This window comes from Vitis vinifera, chromosome 14 (genome assembly GCF_030704535.1).
Source record: "Vitis vinifera cultivar Pinot Noir 40024 chromosome 14, ASM3070453v1".
NCBI classification, from domain to species: domain Eukaryota; kingdom Viridiplantae; phylum Streptophyta; class Magnoliopsida; order Vitales; family Vitaceae; genus Vitis; species Vitis vinifera.
Window position 1 is genome coordinate 26,348,695 of NC_081818.1, and position 16,597 is coordinate 26,365,291.

Below are 16,597 nucleotides of genomic sequence, written 5' to 3' on the forward strand. Positions count from 1 at the left end.
GTTTCTAAACAACTTTTGTTCTACTAATAGACATAAAAACTACAAGGAATTGATATCTCATAATTTACAAACTTGATTTGTGTGAATATTTCATAAATTTTCTATCAAATTCTGGGCACAAGAGCCTTTGAGTGTTGTTCCTCATTTGAATGGTCCCTATAATTTATAACTATTAAATAAAATACTTTTTTAATTCATGAAAATATTTTTACTATTAAATAAAATACTTTTTAAATCTATAAAAAAAATATTTGATGCTTGTTACACCTTACAAAAACTTAAATTGTCATAAGTTAAATCTTCTTAAATATATTTGTAACTTTTTAATTAGATAAAGAAAAATATCGGATCTTCAATGGAGTGTAAGTCATGATCTAAAAAAATTTTAAAGTTAAAAATTAATATAGAATAAAATTGCAAATATACAATAAGGACTTATTGTCACACTAGTATTATTATAATTATATATAATAAAAGAAATTAATTTTAATATGATGCTAAGTCTAATATCACATTTATAATTATGGTAAATGTTCATCAATTTTTTTAAACATTTAACAAAAATAAAAGATTATATATGATGATGATGATGAAGAACTTATAGGAGAAAAGCCAAATTCAGATGGGTTGAGACTCTCAGATTTTTGTTTTCCCTCCGTTATCCATGATCCAATCCGCCGAGGTTGGTGGGTCTCTCTTACCTCACAAGCCAACACCATTTCTGTCAGTCCCAAATCCAATTTCCCCCTCCCTTATCCCTAATTTCCATACCACGCTACCCGAATTGACTTCAAAAACCCATACACAAAATATCTCATCTACCTTCTGCAACCCAGAACCCCACTCTCTATGTCTATCCACACACCTTAAACCCTAGCCCTGTATCTTTCACTTCGTTTCTCAACCGCAATCGCCATGGATGTTGCTCATCTATCCACCAAATGCTTTTTATCTCCCATTCCTTCTTCTTCTCTCCCTGTTCTTTCCAGGATTCCAATCTCGCTCCGCAGGTCTAGGCGCGCAGCTTCGCTTCGACGTATACGGCTCTGTTCCGCGTCCGGCTCCGACACCTTGGTGGCCGGATCGCGGAAGGAAGATGGGAGGGTTTCTGAAGCTGCGAGGAAAAAGGAAGATGAGTTTGGAGATTTGAAATCTTGGATGCACGAAAATGGGCTTCCTCCTTGCAAGGTTGTTCTCAAAGAAAGACCGTCTCACCACGAGCAACACAAGGCTATACATTATATAGCTGCGAGCGAAGATCTCCAGGTGATTGCGCCAAGGAGGAATTGTTGGCTTTTGTTAATTTCTCGAAGAAGTTTTCCGATTCTTGGTAAAGTTTTAGGGTTTTCTTCTTTTGCAGGCGGGTGATGTTGCTTTCTCTGTTCCGGATTCCTTGGTTGTAACTCTGGAGAGAGTTTTGGGGAACGAGACCATTGGTAAGGTGCTGCTGTTACTAATGAGCTATGCTTTGTCTAATTTATTCATCATGATGTCGTCTCTTTCCAGTTTAGTAGCATTGTTACTACTGCATACTGCAAATTAGGTCAATAATGATGTGCTAGAAAGAATGATGGAAATGACTGCCATTGCATATTTGGTTGACAATTAGAAACTGATGGAGCTGTCTCCTCATCGGTGATAACACATCTGCATTCTGGTTTCTTATCACTTACCCTACATACCATATTGCTGGTAGTAGAATTGGCAGACATCTTGCTTGCTGCCTGATGCTTGAGTTTGCAATTTGAGCTCCAAAATATAGCCAAGAGCAAGATGCAAATAAATAAATGCACTAAAATGAACTTTTGAATGTACACTAAGGTCTATAGTATATTTCTAGCATCTGTTTATTTATGTGCATATTTATTTGTATAAATGTGGTGTAAATGTGTAATGCTACCCTGAAAAATAGTAGCATGTGAAAGAGAATAATTATAATTGGGTGAATGCTTGTCTTCTATTGATTGTTGACATAGACCGGCATTTTATATTTGGAGTTGAACTGCACATATTGATTTTTTTTATTTTTTATTTGGATAAGAATTCAAAAAAAAAAAAAAAAATCAATATGTGCAGTTCAACTCCAAATATAAAATGCCAGTCTATGTCAACTGCACATATTGATGTTTGTAGAGATTATTGAAAAGATGTTTTAGGATAATTTGGTTTGAAAGCTAAACTACTGCAAGTGTGCAAGTATAAAGCTTATGCTCATTTTACTTATCAAAAATAAATAAATAAATAAAGCTTATGCTCATTTAGTGTGTGTCTGCTTGTTGTGGTTGCTGACCCATGAGGTACCATGATTAATTGTTGTGATGACATTCTTTTAGGACCTTAATCTTCTAGGACTAATGAAAACTTGATTTGGCCTGTATAACTTGAATTGCATGTTTGATTCTTCACGCAGCGGAACTATTAACCACAAACAAACTCTCGGAATTGGCCTGCTTGGCATTGTATTTAATGTATGAGAAGAAGCAAGGAAAGAAGTCTTTTTGGTACCCATATATTAGAGAGCTTGATCGTCAACGAGGGAGGGGCCAGTTAGCTGTGGAATCTCCCCTGCTATGGTCAGAAAGTGAACTGGCTTATCTTACAGGCAGCCCCACTAAGGTAGTTTATTCTGAACCTACCTTACCATGATAAAATGAATGCTGGCACCAAAATTTAAATTAGCAAATGGATTTATGGTTTGAAAAGTACTAAAACTGCATTCTGGTGGCAATATATCAGGCTGAAGTTCTTGAAAGGGCGGAAGGAATTAAAAGGGAATATAATGAGCTTGATACTGTCTGGTTTATGGCTGGATCTCTGTTTCAGGTCATTCTCTTACACATCTGTTGTTGAAACTAGATAATATATGCCTTCCCCTTTTGTTAATTTAAATATATTGCTGTTTCCTATTGGGAGATTCTTTGATTACATTGTTCTTTTAGGTGATTTGTTAAATGTAGATGAATGTGACTATGATTTTCTTAATTTCTTTTTGCAGCAATACCCATATGATATTCCTACTGAGGCCTTTCCATTTGAGATTTTCAAACAAGCTTTTGTTGCAATTCAGTCTTGTGTGGTGCATTTACAGGTTTGTACCTTTCCTTTATCAGCAAAACAAGGTTTATTTATTTAAATGCCCTTTTCGTGGCTTTCTAGAGGATTCAGTTAGGTTTAAACTCTTGTTATCATGTTGCATTTGAAACATTTGGAAATCCCATGGTCTGAGTGCTGTTTTTTGAAATATCATGGTACTCAAATATACAACAACAAGAAAGCCTCGCATCCCAACGATTTATGGATTTCTACATCAATTTTTGTCCACCATTCAATTTTATCTAGACCTTATCCTTTGTTTTGTTAAAGACAATCACATATTTCTCTCACTGATTGCCTCAGCTGCTCATTCATTTATTTTGTTGCATCTGTTAGAATCATCTTGATGATTCTTCTTATACTCAACTATTCCTCCCTCTAATTTCTCATGGATGCATTCTGCTCTTATTTAATCGTTATTTGTTTTTTCATTTATTTATCCTTATATCCTAATTTTGGCTAGAATGTTCCCTGCAACAAACTTGCTGAATAGTAGATAAAGATGATGCACTGTAATACAGTTCAAATTCCTCTATTTAGCAATGATCATTTTAAAAAGTCATTATATGAGTAATCTTCTTCTTAACAGCAATAAATGGAAACTAGCATAAGGTATTGTGGTTCTATTGAGTTCTGTTTCAGGCTTTTAAATTGGTATAAAGGTTCTTTCACCTTGATGGAATTTATTTTATTTGTATACTCCTGCACTATTCTCAAAGTTATTTTCACGTTTAGTTGTATGTAATTTGGATTAAGGCTTTGTTGACTTGAGTTGAGTTGAGTCAGGTTTTATGGGCCAAACTAGAAATATGCTGCCCATCTGGTGACTTTAGCATAATATATCATGGATAATGAACTCGATTGTATGGATCATGGTAGAAATTCTGTTTAGATTTTAGCAATCTGTTCATATTGCCTAACCTGTTTATATTTTTGAAGCCCTTAAGCTCTCAACTTCCTATAACTCACTTGTTCTTAGGAATGGCATCATATGTTATTTACCTTTTAGTTTTTGTATGATGACTTCACAGTGATTAGTTGACTTCCTTTTGAATGCAGAAAGTCAGTCTGGCTCGGAGATTTGCCTTGGTTCCACTAGGACCTCCATTGCTAGCTTATAGAAGCAACTGCAAAGCGATGTTAGCTGCTGTTGATGGCTCTGTACAACTAGTGGTTGATCGGCCCTATAAAGCTGGGGAATCTATTGTTGTCTGGTATAGTATTTTCTATATATGGGGTTTTTTAACTGATCACAATGTCAAGCTGCTCCTTTACTATCGTCCTGGTATTCTACATAGGTGTGGTCCACAGCCTAACTCAAAATTGCTTCTGAATTATGGTTTTGTTGATGAAGACAATTCCTATGATCGTATAGTGGTTGAGGTAATACTTGAGTCCTACCCTTTTTTATACAAAATTTTACTGTTTGCTCTTTTGGGTGAACTCTTCCTTTTTATTGATATAACTTTATAATCTCTGTTTCAGGCAGCTCTTAACACTGAGGATCCTCAATATCAGGACAAGAGAATGGTTGCTCAAAGAAATGGAAAACTAACAGTGCAAAAATTTCATGTACAATGTCAAGCTTGCACACTTTATCTTATCTTGTGCTTCTTTGTTTTCCTTGTTCTTTAATGTACCCTGCTGCAGGTTTCTGTAGGAAAAGAAAGAGAAGCTGTTTCAGACATGCTCCCTTATCTGCGATTGGGCTATGTTTCAGATCCATCTGAGATGCAGTCTGTTATCTCTTCTCAAGGTCCAATATGTCCTGTAAGTTCATCTTAAACTTCACATTTAAGTTAAGAATTTGATGTTCAGCAATTAGGAGTAGATAATAGTAATATGCATATACATCCACACACTTAGATACACTCATGGGTGTTTGTGTGCCAGGATCAAGCTGTACTTAGTATAGCATGTTGCTTTGCTTACACTAATAACTTTATGTAGAAATGATGTTTTTCCTAGCCACTGGATGAGATATCCCATCCAGGATCAAGCTGTACTTAGAAATATGCTTTCTGTTTTATGAATTTAAAAAAGAAATGCAGTTCTGCTTCTTCATCTATATGCTCAGGACCACCTTAATGAAACAGATAATGGAACTTTCATGCTGGATAAGCTTATAATGACATTCACTGAATGCTGTAGGTGAGTCCTTGTATGGAACGTGCAGTATTGGACCAACTTGTGGATTATTTTGAGAGACGGTTGGCTGGCTATCCTACCACTATGAGTGAAGACGAGTGTTTGGTGATTTTCACACTTCTCTTAAAGTTTATGGCATCTTGAACTTTACTGTATAGCTTGCTGAGCTTTAATTTGATATGCTTTTAATAATTAGTTGGCAGATAGTAATTTGAACCCAAAGAAGCTAGTTGCCACACAGCTTGTCAGGTTGGAAAAGAAAATGCTAAATGCATGCTTGAAGGCTACAGTTGATTTGATAAACCAGTTGCCTGATCACACTGTGTCTCCATGCCCAGCTCCTTACACTCCTCTACTAAAATGAAAGGTATGTCTCTCTCTCTCTCTCTCTCTCTCTCTCTCTCTCTACTGTGCATGAGCAAGGTGGTGGATTGGTTGGTTAGTGTTAGAGTGGGTGTTGCATGAGTCTCTGTAAACCGATGCTTGTGAGCACTTGCATGCATTGCCTCCATTCTTATTCATTGGATTTATGTTGAATTAGTTGAAATTTTGAAATGTTTGCAGAAACAGCCAATCTATTTCCTGATCTAGCAAACCACAGAACTTCTTGGCCATACTGATTTTTACATCTCAACAGGGCAACATAAACTAGGTCAGTCTCATCAAACCCTCAAAAATTAAATTAAGTGGTCCCTTTTTCATGAATATGATTGGACTTTACATCTTGTTGAAATTTTTGCAGGTACATCCAGGAAGCTGGGTACAGTCTAGAGCAACCAAGAAATATGGATAAATAGCAGTTGCTCTCATAGGCTTTCAACAAGGATGAGTGTGCATGATGTATGAAGCAAGGGTTTGGAAGCTATAGAACTAAATTTGATGTCTGTTGCTTGTTCCTCACCCCACTGTTCCCTACCTTTTTGTCACAGGGTGTGGTTATATTTCATTAAATGCACTCGACATGCAAGTCCGGCCATTCATGTCATTTGGCCATCCCTTGTAAATGTGAATTCAACTTTCAGTCACTTTATGTTCCTTGTAACCATACAAACTACAAATTTCTTCAGAAGCATTCTCTTTTAATTCCAATTCAACTCATTTCTTTATAAGCACCATCTTAAATTTCAATTCTTTATAAGCATTCTCTTTCTGTTAGACTTTGTCCTTGGTCATTTTTTCCCACTACTTGATCACCTTTTTTGTGATTTTTTTGTTCTACACTTGGGGCCTCTTTACAAAAGAAATCCCAACTTGCCAAGTGTAACAATCAGGAGGGAAAGAACCCACTAATTGTACTAGGAGGAATGGCCCATTGCCATGCCCCTCTCTAACTGAGCTTCACAACTTCCATAAGCTGAGGCAAGGTTCCCAGAATCCCAGCAAGAAAATTATGCGCAAAGAGAAGAAAACATGAGAATGAATATCCTAAAATGCGATAGGCACGATCCTCCCATATGTCAAATCTAAAAGTAGGGTTTGTGGTCTGGCCCTGGGTTTGCTCCCCAATGGTCACCAGTTCGAATCCCCTTAGAGCCACTGGAGGATTTACCCGATCGTTAACTTTAAGATCCCGTGGGATTAGTCGAGGTACGCGTAAGCTAGTCTGGACACCCACGGTTATCAAACAAAAAAAGTAGGGTCAAAAACCAAAAATAGTCTTCAAACCATAAAGTGACAAAATGTGAATATGTACCGATTGTTAGTTTTCAAAAGAACTGATTTTGTATCATTGATCAATTAATACAGAAAAACAAAATTGTACATCAACATGACTTGAATATATAGTCAAACAAAAAAATGATGTAAAATAATAAAACTTGACCAACTTAGAAGAAAATAATAATAATTAATATTAATAAGAGCAAGAAATGAGAGAATTTTAGCAAGATTACAGTGGCAAATACAAGATCAGAAGCTCAACTTGGTTCTCCACATATCTCCTATCACTTTCCTTGGCTGTGGATTATCTGGTCCTCTGTCCCGCTGTCCAGATGTGAAATACAGCCATCCATCCCAGAAAGCAGCTAGTGTTGTTTTTGCTCGGAAGGGCATCTTTCCAATAACTGACCATTTCTGTAATTGGTAATAGAAAATAAATCTTCAGAAATTATCCAAGGGTGGAAACAGAAATTGATTAATCACAATTATAAAGGATTTCAGAAAATATAAATTCAATAAACCAATGTACTGTTTTGTTTGCTTGTTTAGAGGAGACCAAGTTTACGATTTACCAACACACAACACCAGCTTGTTTGAAGTTATGGTGAAACTACACAACTAATAAATAGATTCTTTACTTTCACTAAGATACAAACATATGAATGGATTACTTACTTCCTTTAACACACAGAGACATACACACATAAATTCAAGTTTTATTTGACAAGACAAAAAGGTATAAGAGTGATGATCGATGTATTGGTAAATTAACCATTTCTTCACTCAAAATTTGAACTCTTACTCTAGTGTTTCATTATCTTGATTCAGAATTGATTGGGATAATTTATAGTGTTGCATATCCAAAATAATATGGAAAAAAAATGGAAAACGGTACCCTATAAATTTACTTCTTCAACAGAGAGTAATGTCGTATAATTTCTGTAGGATCAAAAGCATTTGTATATTGTTTACTGTAAAAGACTGTTTGAAAAATAGCATCATTTTAAGAATAACAGTGACATTGGTAATTCCTTTCCAAGTTCTTTAATGATGCGAAGAGGTCCATACCAGTGAGTCTAGATGAAATTGGAACACCTCTCCAACCAGGATCATCCTTTTGGTCACTGGATGCTTTTCTGTTGTGCCTCCCACAATGATAATGGAATTGTTGACAACAACCCAAGCAAACTCTATATGGGAATCGGGCTTTGGCATAGGTGGCAACACTTTCCACTTCATCTCGTCATCCAGCATATAAACATCCTCATAAACTACCTGGAACAAACCACCTAATGTTCAAAATAATGCACAACAGATCTCTGGCATTCAAATATCATGATCATCACAGGTAGCTACAAGCCAATCTAGAAAAAGGAAATCCCCAGCTAGAGCACAATAGGTGGATCATATACCTCATGCCTCCGTGAGCACTTGAAAATAGGTGAACCGGGTTTAGCCATAAAATCACCCTCTTGACCACCAATAACAAAAAGCCGATCATCAACCACAACACAAGCCCTAATAGAAGTTTGACAATCAAAATTAGAAAAACTATAGATAGGATAGGATCCATTTATTTGAATTGCATGAAAAAAAAAAAATTGTCCAATATATTGATTGCCATACATGTCAATGTTCGCCAACAGAGAACTAGACAGAGTCACATTGGAGATGTTACATGTCCCTTTTTTGGCTGGGATTAGTTGTTAGCAGGCAAAGATGGAGTTTCAAGCTCCCATGAAAACCCATGTCTGTAGTATGATACCTAACAGACATGTTGCCATTTGTGAATTAAGTTAAAAGTAGTATATCATTTTATTTCTTTCTTTTTACTGAAAAAAAAAAGAAAAAGAAAAAGCAGCTGTTGCAATCATCTAAAATTGGGCTTCATGTTCTGGAAACTAGCTAAATGCATGCAGGGGACCCTAATACTAAGTATAGAGAATAATAATCTTAAGCAAACAAATGACACAGCCCAGCAGTTCATCACATTGACATAAGCAAATTGACACAAATGCAACAGAAACTTGTTAGTGAGTTTAACAATCTGAAGAGACTGTAAAAAAGGTAGAAGGCTCTTTCAGCAGAAGCTAGTGAACCAGCATAAGGAAAACTATTCAATTAGGACAATTTTTTCATGACAGAGTATATTTGAACTCAAAAAATAAGTGATAAGCACTGACAGTTACAACAGAGAAAAGCATATATATGAACAATGGGTCTGCTCAGGAGAAAGTAAGTGTTTCAAGTTCAATACAACTTCTACATATAATACAAAAAGTTCTATATAATATCATTAGTTGTTCATCTTTTACGAGCCTCATCACAACCACGAAAAGTAACACTGCATCCACTATCAAACTGTCAAATATATGAACTAAATCATCAATATCAGGCAATTACCTAACCGGTTTTTTTTGTGTGAGTGCGAAGAGGAAACGATCAATCATATCTTAATACATTGTACAGTGGCAAAAGGGTTGTGGAACATCATTCTTGCGTTGTGTGGTGTTCAGTGGGTCTTTCCAAATTCTGTAAAGGAGGTTCTTAGTAGTTGGAAAGGCTCTTTTGTAGGGAGAAAAAGGAAAAAAGTGTGGAAATCCATACCGTTATTCATTTTCTAGTCTATATGGAAGGAGAAGAATAGGCTAGCTTTTAAGGGGGGAGTGTTGGCTTTTCAGAAGTTACAAACTTCGTTTGTATACAATATTTGGGGTTGGGCTAATGTGTACATTGATATGGAGTCGAATTCCCTAATAGGGTTCTTGGAGTGGTTAGCCTCTAAATAGGGTTTGGGTTGTTTTGTTTTTTGTTTGAGGGGGTGGTAGCCTCGTATACTTCCTGTATGCTTTGAGGCTTCTTTGCCTTTTTATATATATTGCTTGCTTATCAAAAAAATATCAGGGAAAGAAAAAAAAGGAAGAATTCTGCAATGCATATTAAACAACCTAATTTGACTAGACAAAGTTCATAAGCATACTTTCATTTATAGCAATAGTGACACGGTTATATGTTGGAGACAGCAACCCCAAAACCTATGGTATGCACCTTATGGCTCCAGATTGATTCTTTCTCCAATGCTTCTCCATTATCTACTGCAATTCTCCTATACATGCAGAAAAAGGTTTTGAACTGCCTTGATTTCGATTACAATAATTATGCCCAGGTCACTCCAAATTATGAAGGTATCAATTCCATGTCTGAGGTGAAAGAGGGCACACTTTATGTTCACTTCTAACATGACTAAACAGTATAGAGAGGGAAGGATTCCACAAACCTATGGGGTCCCCCACGGGGAATGGGTATTTCAGACCGCCACTCTTTCTCTAATGCTTTTCCATTCTTTACTGCAAGACTCCAGTGCTCCAATCCTGGTGTATGGCGATTCTCCTTGCCGCCACCCATCACATGAAGTCTGCCTCTCCAAAGTTGAGTTGCTGGTGCATACCTGAAATTCTCATGTTAGAACTCTTGTTTAAAGTGTCAATTGTATGGCATAACTCATATAAAATTCGCAGCACTGACGGAACTTGGTTAACAGTGTAATAATATGTCAGATTTTGGATATGTAGGATTGCTTATAATACTAGCCTCTCTCAACCACCATGCTAGTCATGATCTATCATTTTGAAGTTATGCTAGTCCAGGGGTAGCTTTTGAACTTCAGTACCATTCATACCACTTATGCCAGGAAATTGAGAAGTTAATCCACCTACACTATTGGCAGTTTCTGGTGTAGCTACTATGTGTAATTACACTAGGTGATGCTGACTACTGCTACGCATACTAATCATTGAGAAGTGATTACTGGAAAGCACCTCCTTTGGGCACTTCAACACGCATCTTTTATTACCATCCCCCAAAATGAAAAAAAAAAAAAAAAATCCAGTACAGGAAGGGCTATTAAATTTACAAAAAGAAAGGGATCATAAACTTCAAACATCATCAAAGAGCAAAACAAATGCACCTGATAAATGCAAGTATTTGTTTCAAACTACAGAATGTTAAGCAAGAACAGCAAGTGCCAAAATGTCAAACAAGTTAAAGCATCATAATTCAAATTTGGCGGTGACACAAAGGGAAAGTGGGCATCTAACTCTGAAAGAGCAGTGCATAAAGAAGCAATCATAGAGAATATTTACGGTAAACCAGAAAAGTTCAACCAGTACATTTCAAACTAAGAGTGACAAAAATGATGAGAATGAAAGTTTGGTCAAAGGGGAACATGCAAAATAGTTCATGGTTCTCTTGATAAGAACGCGTACCTAGGGGCTGGTAATGTGGGAAGGTCCTGCCATTTTTTTGTCTCTGTGTCAAGCACAAAACAACGGGCTGTTGGGCCTCTGCACTGGGGACCATATTGTCCAGAGACTATATATATGTATCTTCCATCAGTTGCCATTCCTAAATGTGAATGTGCCATTTCTTTTGGCATATCAAACCTCCCTCCCCAAGCATTATCAGTAATATTGTAAATATCAACATGAGAGTGCACCTATAAAAACATAAACATGAATATGAGCAGAAAACATTAAAGCCCGTAAAATTTAGAATTGCTAAAATTTCTTCAACTACAATGTGAATTCATTAACTCAATAGCAATAAATAACAAAAATGATAGATCTGAAGATGGTTAGAGCCTGTCCAATCAAAACCAGTTCAGAGCTTATAAAAGATTCTCACATAGTTGAGTGTGCCATATCCAGCAAACACATAGAGGAGATTCTTAATCTGTATGGAGGCCCCATCAAGGCGAGGCACCGGTGCTGGCTGCATTTCCTCCCATTTTAACTCTGGTGCAGGTAAATCAGCAAAGGTTGCAGATAATATTCTCCCTGAAGTACGGTTCTTTTTATCTTTAACATCTACCCTCTGCATATAGCGCAATGATCATCAATTTTCAACTTCATTCAAGAAAAAAGAAGTAGCAAATACCAACATCCCAAGTGAAAAAAATTAAACAATGAACTAGAAAATGTGGGAAGAGATGAAAAAAAAAAATGAATCCATAACATTCATCATTGTTGGTGCCTAAAAAAACAAAACCCTCTTCACATTATTCAAATGGGCTCTTTAAATCAATCCAAATCAACCAAAAAACCAAAAGAGACGCAAAATCTTCAGTTCTCTCCCGATTTTCCAGTAAAAGGTGAAGAAAAAAAAACCGAGAAGAATATGAAAACAAGAAGCATGGTGAAGAACCTGCTGGAGCTTTTCGTCGAAATTCGTTGGTATGACGACAGTGCTAGATTTGGTGAGAGCCCAGTTGGATGCGATTGATAAATAGGCAAAGGAAGCGGAAGCCCAGAGATAATCAGCAACGAGGATGGCTCCGAGAAAGCCAACAAACGATGCGAGAAGGACCAATTTCTTAGAAGTGTAGTGTTTTGCAGTAGACCTTGCCATTTTGTGTGGCACCATGAAAACCAGAGATTCCCCATTCACCCTCTGTATTTATAGAGAGAAAAAACGAAGAAGAAAAAGAGAGAAAGAGAATACAGCGTGAAGGTGGGAAGAAAGAGACGGTTCACAGAATTTTTGAGACAGTGTGGGCGCCAATGGTTTCCGTTCCCTTCCCGACTTTCTCCTTTTAAGTCATCCCTCATCCGGCACCGGCACACTGTTCATGAAATGTAACCGACCATTACTTTTTTAATAAACAGAAATATTAGCCAATCATTTAAAATTTAAAAATAGAAAAAAATATTTGATAAATTTTCAAACCAATAAAACCAACTATCCTTCCTAATTATTTTTCACTCATAAATCATTTATAAATTCCTCTTAATTATTTTTTGAATAATTTTTTTCTCATAATTTACTTTAAAAAAATTATCTTAAGCTATATTTGGTTCTCAAAAAGTTTGGAGCAAAAATAGACAAAAAAAAAATACATATATATAGAAGGAAAAAAATTAAGGAAATAAATAAATAAATAAATTTAAGGTTAATAAATTATTTTTATATATTATTTCAAACTCATTTCACTTATTTAGATATTTTATATAAAAACTAAATAATTAAAAATATATAAGTTTCCTATTAATTTTAATTATATTTCATACTCTTTCATAGTTTTCATACTCGTGACTAAATATTTTGTCTTATCAAACATAAATTATATTTTTAAAATTATTAAATTAATTAATAAATTCAATACAAAGTCTTACTTAATTTGAAACTTATTTTCTCAAATGAAAAAAAAACCAAAAATAATAATTTATTTTATTTTATTTTGTTTTTAAAAATTGTTTATAATGACATAACTTTTTAAAATTAATTTCATTTTTAAATCACACCTCCAAATAGGTTTTTATTATTTATAACAAAAACTTTAAAGGAATTTTAAAATGAAAAGAAAAAATTATTTTAAATTATATAAGAGATTTTTTTAAAATAAAAAAAAATTATTTTAAATCATATGTACAAATATTATTGATAATTTATTTATTTATTTTTCATTTTTATTCCCATTTTTACTTAATATTGAAATATAAATAAATGAGAAAAATGGTATTTGATTCACTAATATGGAAATATATAGATAAAAGAACCTTAATTTTGTAAATTACTATTATCTCAATCTATTTAAAAATAATTTGAAATACATGCAATTTTTAACAAGTCATCCAATTATTCAAAAAAATGTTCATTTACTTATCATGTTATCCAAATCAATTGATAACTAGATTTCTTATATAGATGTTTTATTTCCTTTTAAATATTTTATTATTTAAGATTTTTTTTTTCTATAAACATTATGAAGTAAGAATTTGAGAAAAAGAAAAAAAAGAGTTTATTACACTATTATTAAGATAAAAATAAATTCATATTTTTTATAATAAATAAACTAATAATAAAATTGTGTTTATTATATAATTGTGGACCCCGCATTTCGATTGCTCGAATGCGTTTCCCACCCGATGGCGAAACTCGATTTTTATTTCAAAAAAATTGATTTTTATTGATTATTTGAAAATGACTTGGAGTCGCCACTTATTTTTGTTTTATTTTTAAAGGGTAAACAAAATAAGAAAGAAAATCCCTAAATGTGACTCCTTATTTTGGAAAAGGTGGTTTGCGAAAAACCGGATCGGGTTCGGGGGTCAGGTTACTTATCGGGAAGGTACGGTACGGACCGTAGCACCCCTCTAAATCCCTAAAGTCGGGTCTCTACTAATAGACTGAAGCTGACGTGGCAATCAATGAGGAAATCAGCGGATACTCAAATCAAACTTGCACATATGAAAATAAGAGCATGCATAGAGAATAATCAAAATGAGAATGAGTGCGTACCTGGACTTCCAGTGACAAATGCGCTATCATGAAGCAGGATCAGTGAACCATGAATATGTACATATACTTATACGCATGTCAAGGAACAGAATAAAATCAATCATGCATGACAATTGAAGCAATTAAATCAATCAATTATAAAATCACCTATGTGGGGTCCCACCAAAGCCCGTTTATTTTGCATGAATTAATTCCATAAACCCCGTTATTCGGAATTAAGGAATTGAATCTATGCTTGTTTTAAAATATTTTAAAAGCATGGAAGTAACGAAAAATGTATGCCGAAGAAAAATGGCAACGAATTTTATTGGAAAACGGATTTTCGGGACCTAAAAACTCTAATGATGAAATTAAAAAAAATTGAAGTTATTTGAAAATTTTTTTTTTTAAAAAAAAAAAAACCTAGATTTTAGGATTATTTAAAAAAAAAAACAGAATTTAAAAATTATTTACAAAAGAGGGTTTGAGTCGAAGATGTTGAAACAGTAGGTGACACGTGGCCTAAAAGGTGGCCATGCAATTCATGCATAAGTGGAAAAGAAATACGATAACAAATGATTTATTAAGATTGGATTTTAGTAAATTAAGAATGCTAAGGATGAATTAAAAGAAGTTAAAGAATTAAACATTAAAGTAGAATTTAAAATCGACCTTTAAAAGCAAACCAAAGTCACTCGAACAATTTTCTATTAAAAGAAAAATTAAAATATGAAAAGCAAGTGAAATTAATAAAAACAAACCAAAAACTGTGCATCCGGATTGCCGACTCGCTAGTTGATGTGCACTATCAAATGCCTTGAATATTCATCATTGAATTTCCAAAAACCCACCACGTACACCCGTTTGAATTTCAATCATTAATTTCTCCATGTACAACCACTTTAACTCATTGACTTTTTTTTTTGTGAAGAATTTCAGCCATTGAACAGCCACATGTGAGTTCTCTCATTAAAAAAAATAATTCCTCCATTAAGGCACACCAAAATCAAAGGCACGGAGTTCCATGGCTGCATGTCATTCAACTGTGCATCCTATTCTCCTCACAAATCCTCTCAGCTGCTACCCGTTTTCCTTTTCTTCCTCTCCACCTCTTCCCTACAACTTGCCCTCAGGCAAAGAAACTGCCCCCTAGCTAACAGAATCCTCCCCTCTCGCTCTCTGCCAGAATCCCTCACAATGCTCTCCTTGTTCTCTCCAGGAACCTCCTCTGTTTTAAATGCCCCGAATCCTCCTTTAATGCCGTCAAAACCAGCAACTTCCCTCTCTGTAGATCTCTCTCCCTCACTCAAGTCATGGGCAGCACCCCAATACTTTTCCCAATACCAGCATGAAACTAGCCAAGAAACTATCCCCTCAAGACAGGCCCTGGTGCATAGTACACCTCTGAGAATTTTAATACATCCAAGCCTTTCTACTTCCTCAATATCGTCCCACAAATTCTTCTACTGTTCAGTTTCGAGTGACATACAGAGATTTCCCACGTTGCCTTCAGTGATATTGAACAGATTTTGGGTCAAAACGTGAGCTGAATAGAGTTCAAAGATGGGTTCACTCTTTCTGCAAGGGCTCCGTCTCTATTCCCTTCACCTTTTTCTGGTGTGGAGCTGCTTCAACAGCTCGTTTTTCCCTTTCCCAGAAAGAATACTCCCTCAAAAATATTCCCCTCTAACAGCCAAAAGTAGCCTCATGCAACTTGTTTGCTTTTTTAACCCAAAATAACCTCTTCTCACAGCCATGGCATTAAACGAGACCCAGAAGCAGAATATTGGCCACAACAAAAGAAGGACCCATTGAAATAAAAAAAAACACAAAAAGAAAACGAGTAAAGGTTTTCAGAGGTTTCATTTCATGAGCCATCCATGAACCCTTTGATTAGGTGAGAAAATCCATTTTAAACACAACATTGAGGCACATTCATAATAGAAGTAGAGTATACCAAAATCAGCAATGGCAACCGTGAAAGCAAGATTTCATCCCAACAAACTAAACAACATTCAAAATATCAACAACAACTATGGAGGATCAATAAGAATAAAAAACTAACAATAAACCTTTTGCTTTCATACCTGAGAGTGCCGATGTTCTGTTCCAGCCTCAAACGTTCCTTCGAAAAATCACCCAACGGCAGCCCGGACCACCTTCCTGCAGCTGTCAGCTTCCCTGTCACCAGCCTTCCTGTCTCGTTTTCCCTCAGGTTCTCTTTTCTCTCTCAAACTCTCACCCACACATTCTTCTCCGATTTTTCTCCCTCTTTTCTTTCCCAAAATATCTCCAGGCTTGCAGCCCCCCCCAGAAAATTCAAACCTCTCTCCTTTCCCTCTAAAGCAACCAAACCAAAAGCTCCTCTACCCTGCAGCCGGCCTCACCTCTCAAAAAAAATATCTCCTCCCTGCAACCGTAT

General features: G+C 35.4%; 2 protein-coding genes across 3 annotated transcripts; one reads left to right on the plus strand and one right to left on the minus strand.

Annotated features, from left to right (window-relative positions):
* The first annotated feature begins 504 nt into the window (after positions 1-504).
* Positions 505-6,350, plus strand: LOC100255895 (uncharacterized). 2 transcript variants are annotated; one of them, XR_009467561.1, is made up of 13 exons: positions 505-1,266; positions 1,361-1,436; positions 2,411-2,616; positions 2,737-2,823; positions 2,996-3,088; positions 4,153-4,307; positions 4,392-4,476; positions 4,579-4,665; positions 4,744-4,863; positions 5,245-5,346; positions 5,438-5,608; positions 5,806-5,893; positions 5,984-6,350. XR_009467561.1 is itself a non-coding variant. In XM_059742420.1 (12 exons), the coding sequence occupies exons 1-11, from the start codon at positions 916-918 to the stop codon at positions 5,603-5,605; spliced, it is 1,530 nt and encodes a 509-aa protein (XP_059598403.1). In that variant the 5' UTR covers positions 505-915; the 3' UTR covers positions 5,606-5,608; positions 5,806-6,350. The 2 variants fall into 2 exon arrangements, 1 of the variants encoding a protein (XP_059598403.1); XM_059742420.1 differs by having other exon boundaries at positions 5,806-6,350.
* A 717-nt stretch (positions 6,351-7,067) lies between these two features.
* LOC100264501 (kelch repeat-containing protein At3g27220) lies at positions 7,068-12,517 on the minus strand. Its single transcript, XM_002270589.4, has 7 exons — positions 12,103-12,517; positions 11,584-11,772; positions 11,166-11,395; positions 10,178-10,348; positions 8,313-8,418; positions 7,969-8,175; positions 7,068-7,314 (listed from the first exon to the last, which is right to left on the minus strand). Exons 1-7 carry the CDS (start codon positions 12,319-12,321, stop codon positions 7,150-7,152), a joined length of 1,287 nt encoding a protein of 428 aa, XP_002270625.2. The 5' UTR covers positions 12,322-12,517; the 3' UTR covers positions 7,068-7,149.
* Positions 12,518-16,597: the final 4,080 nt, after the last annotated feature.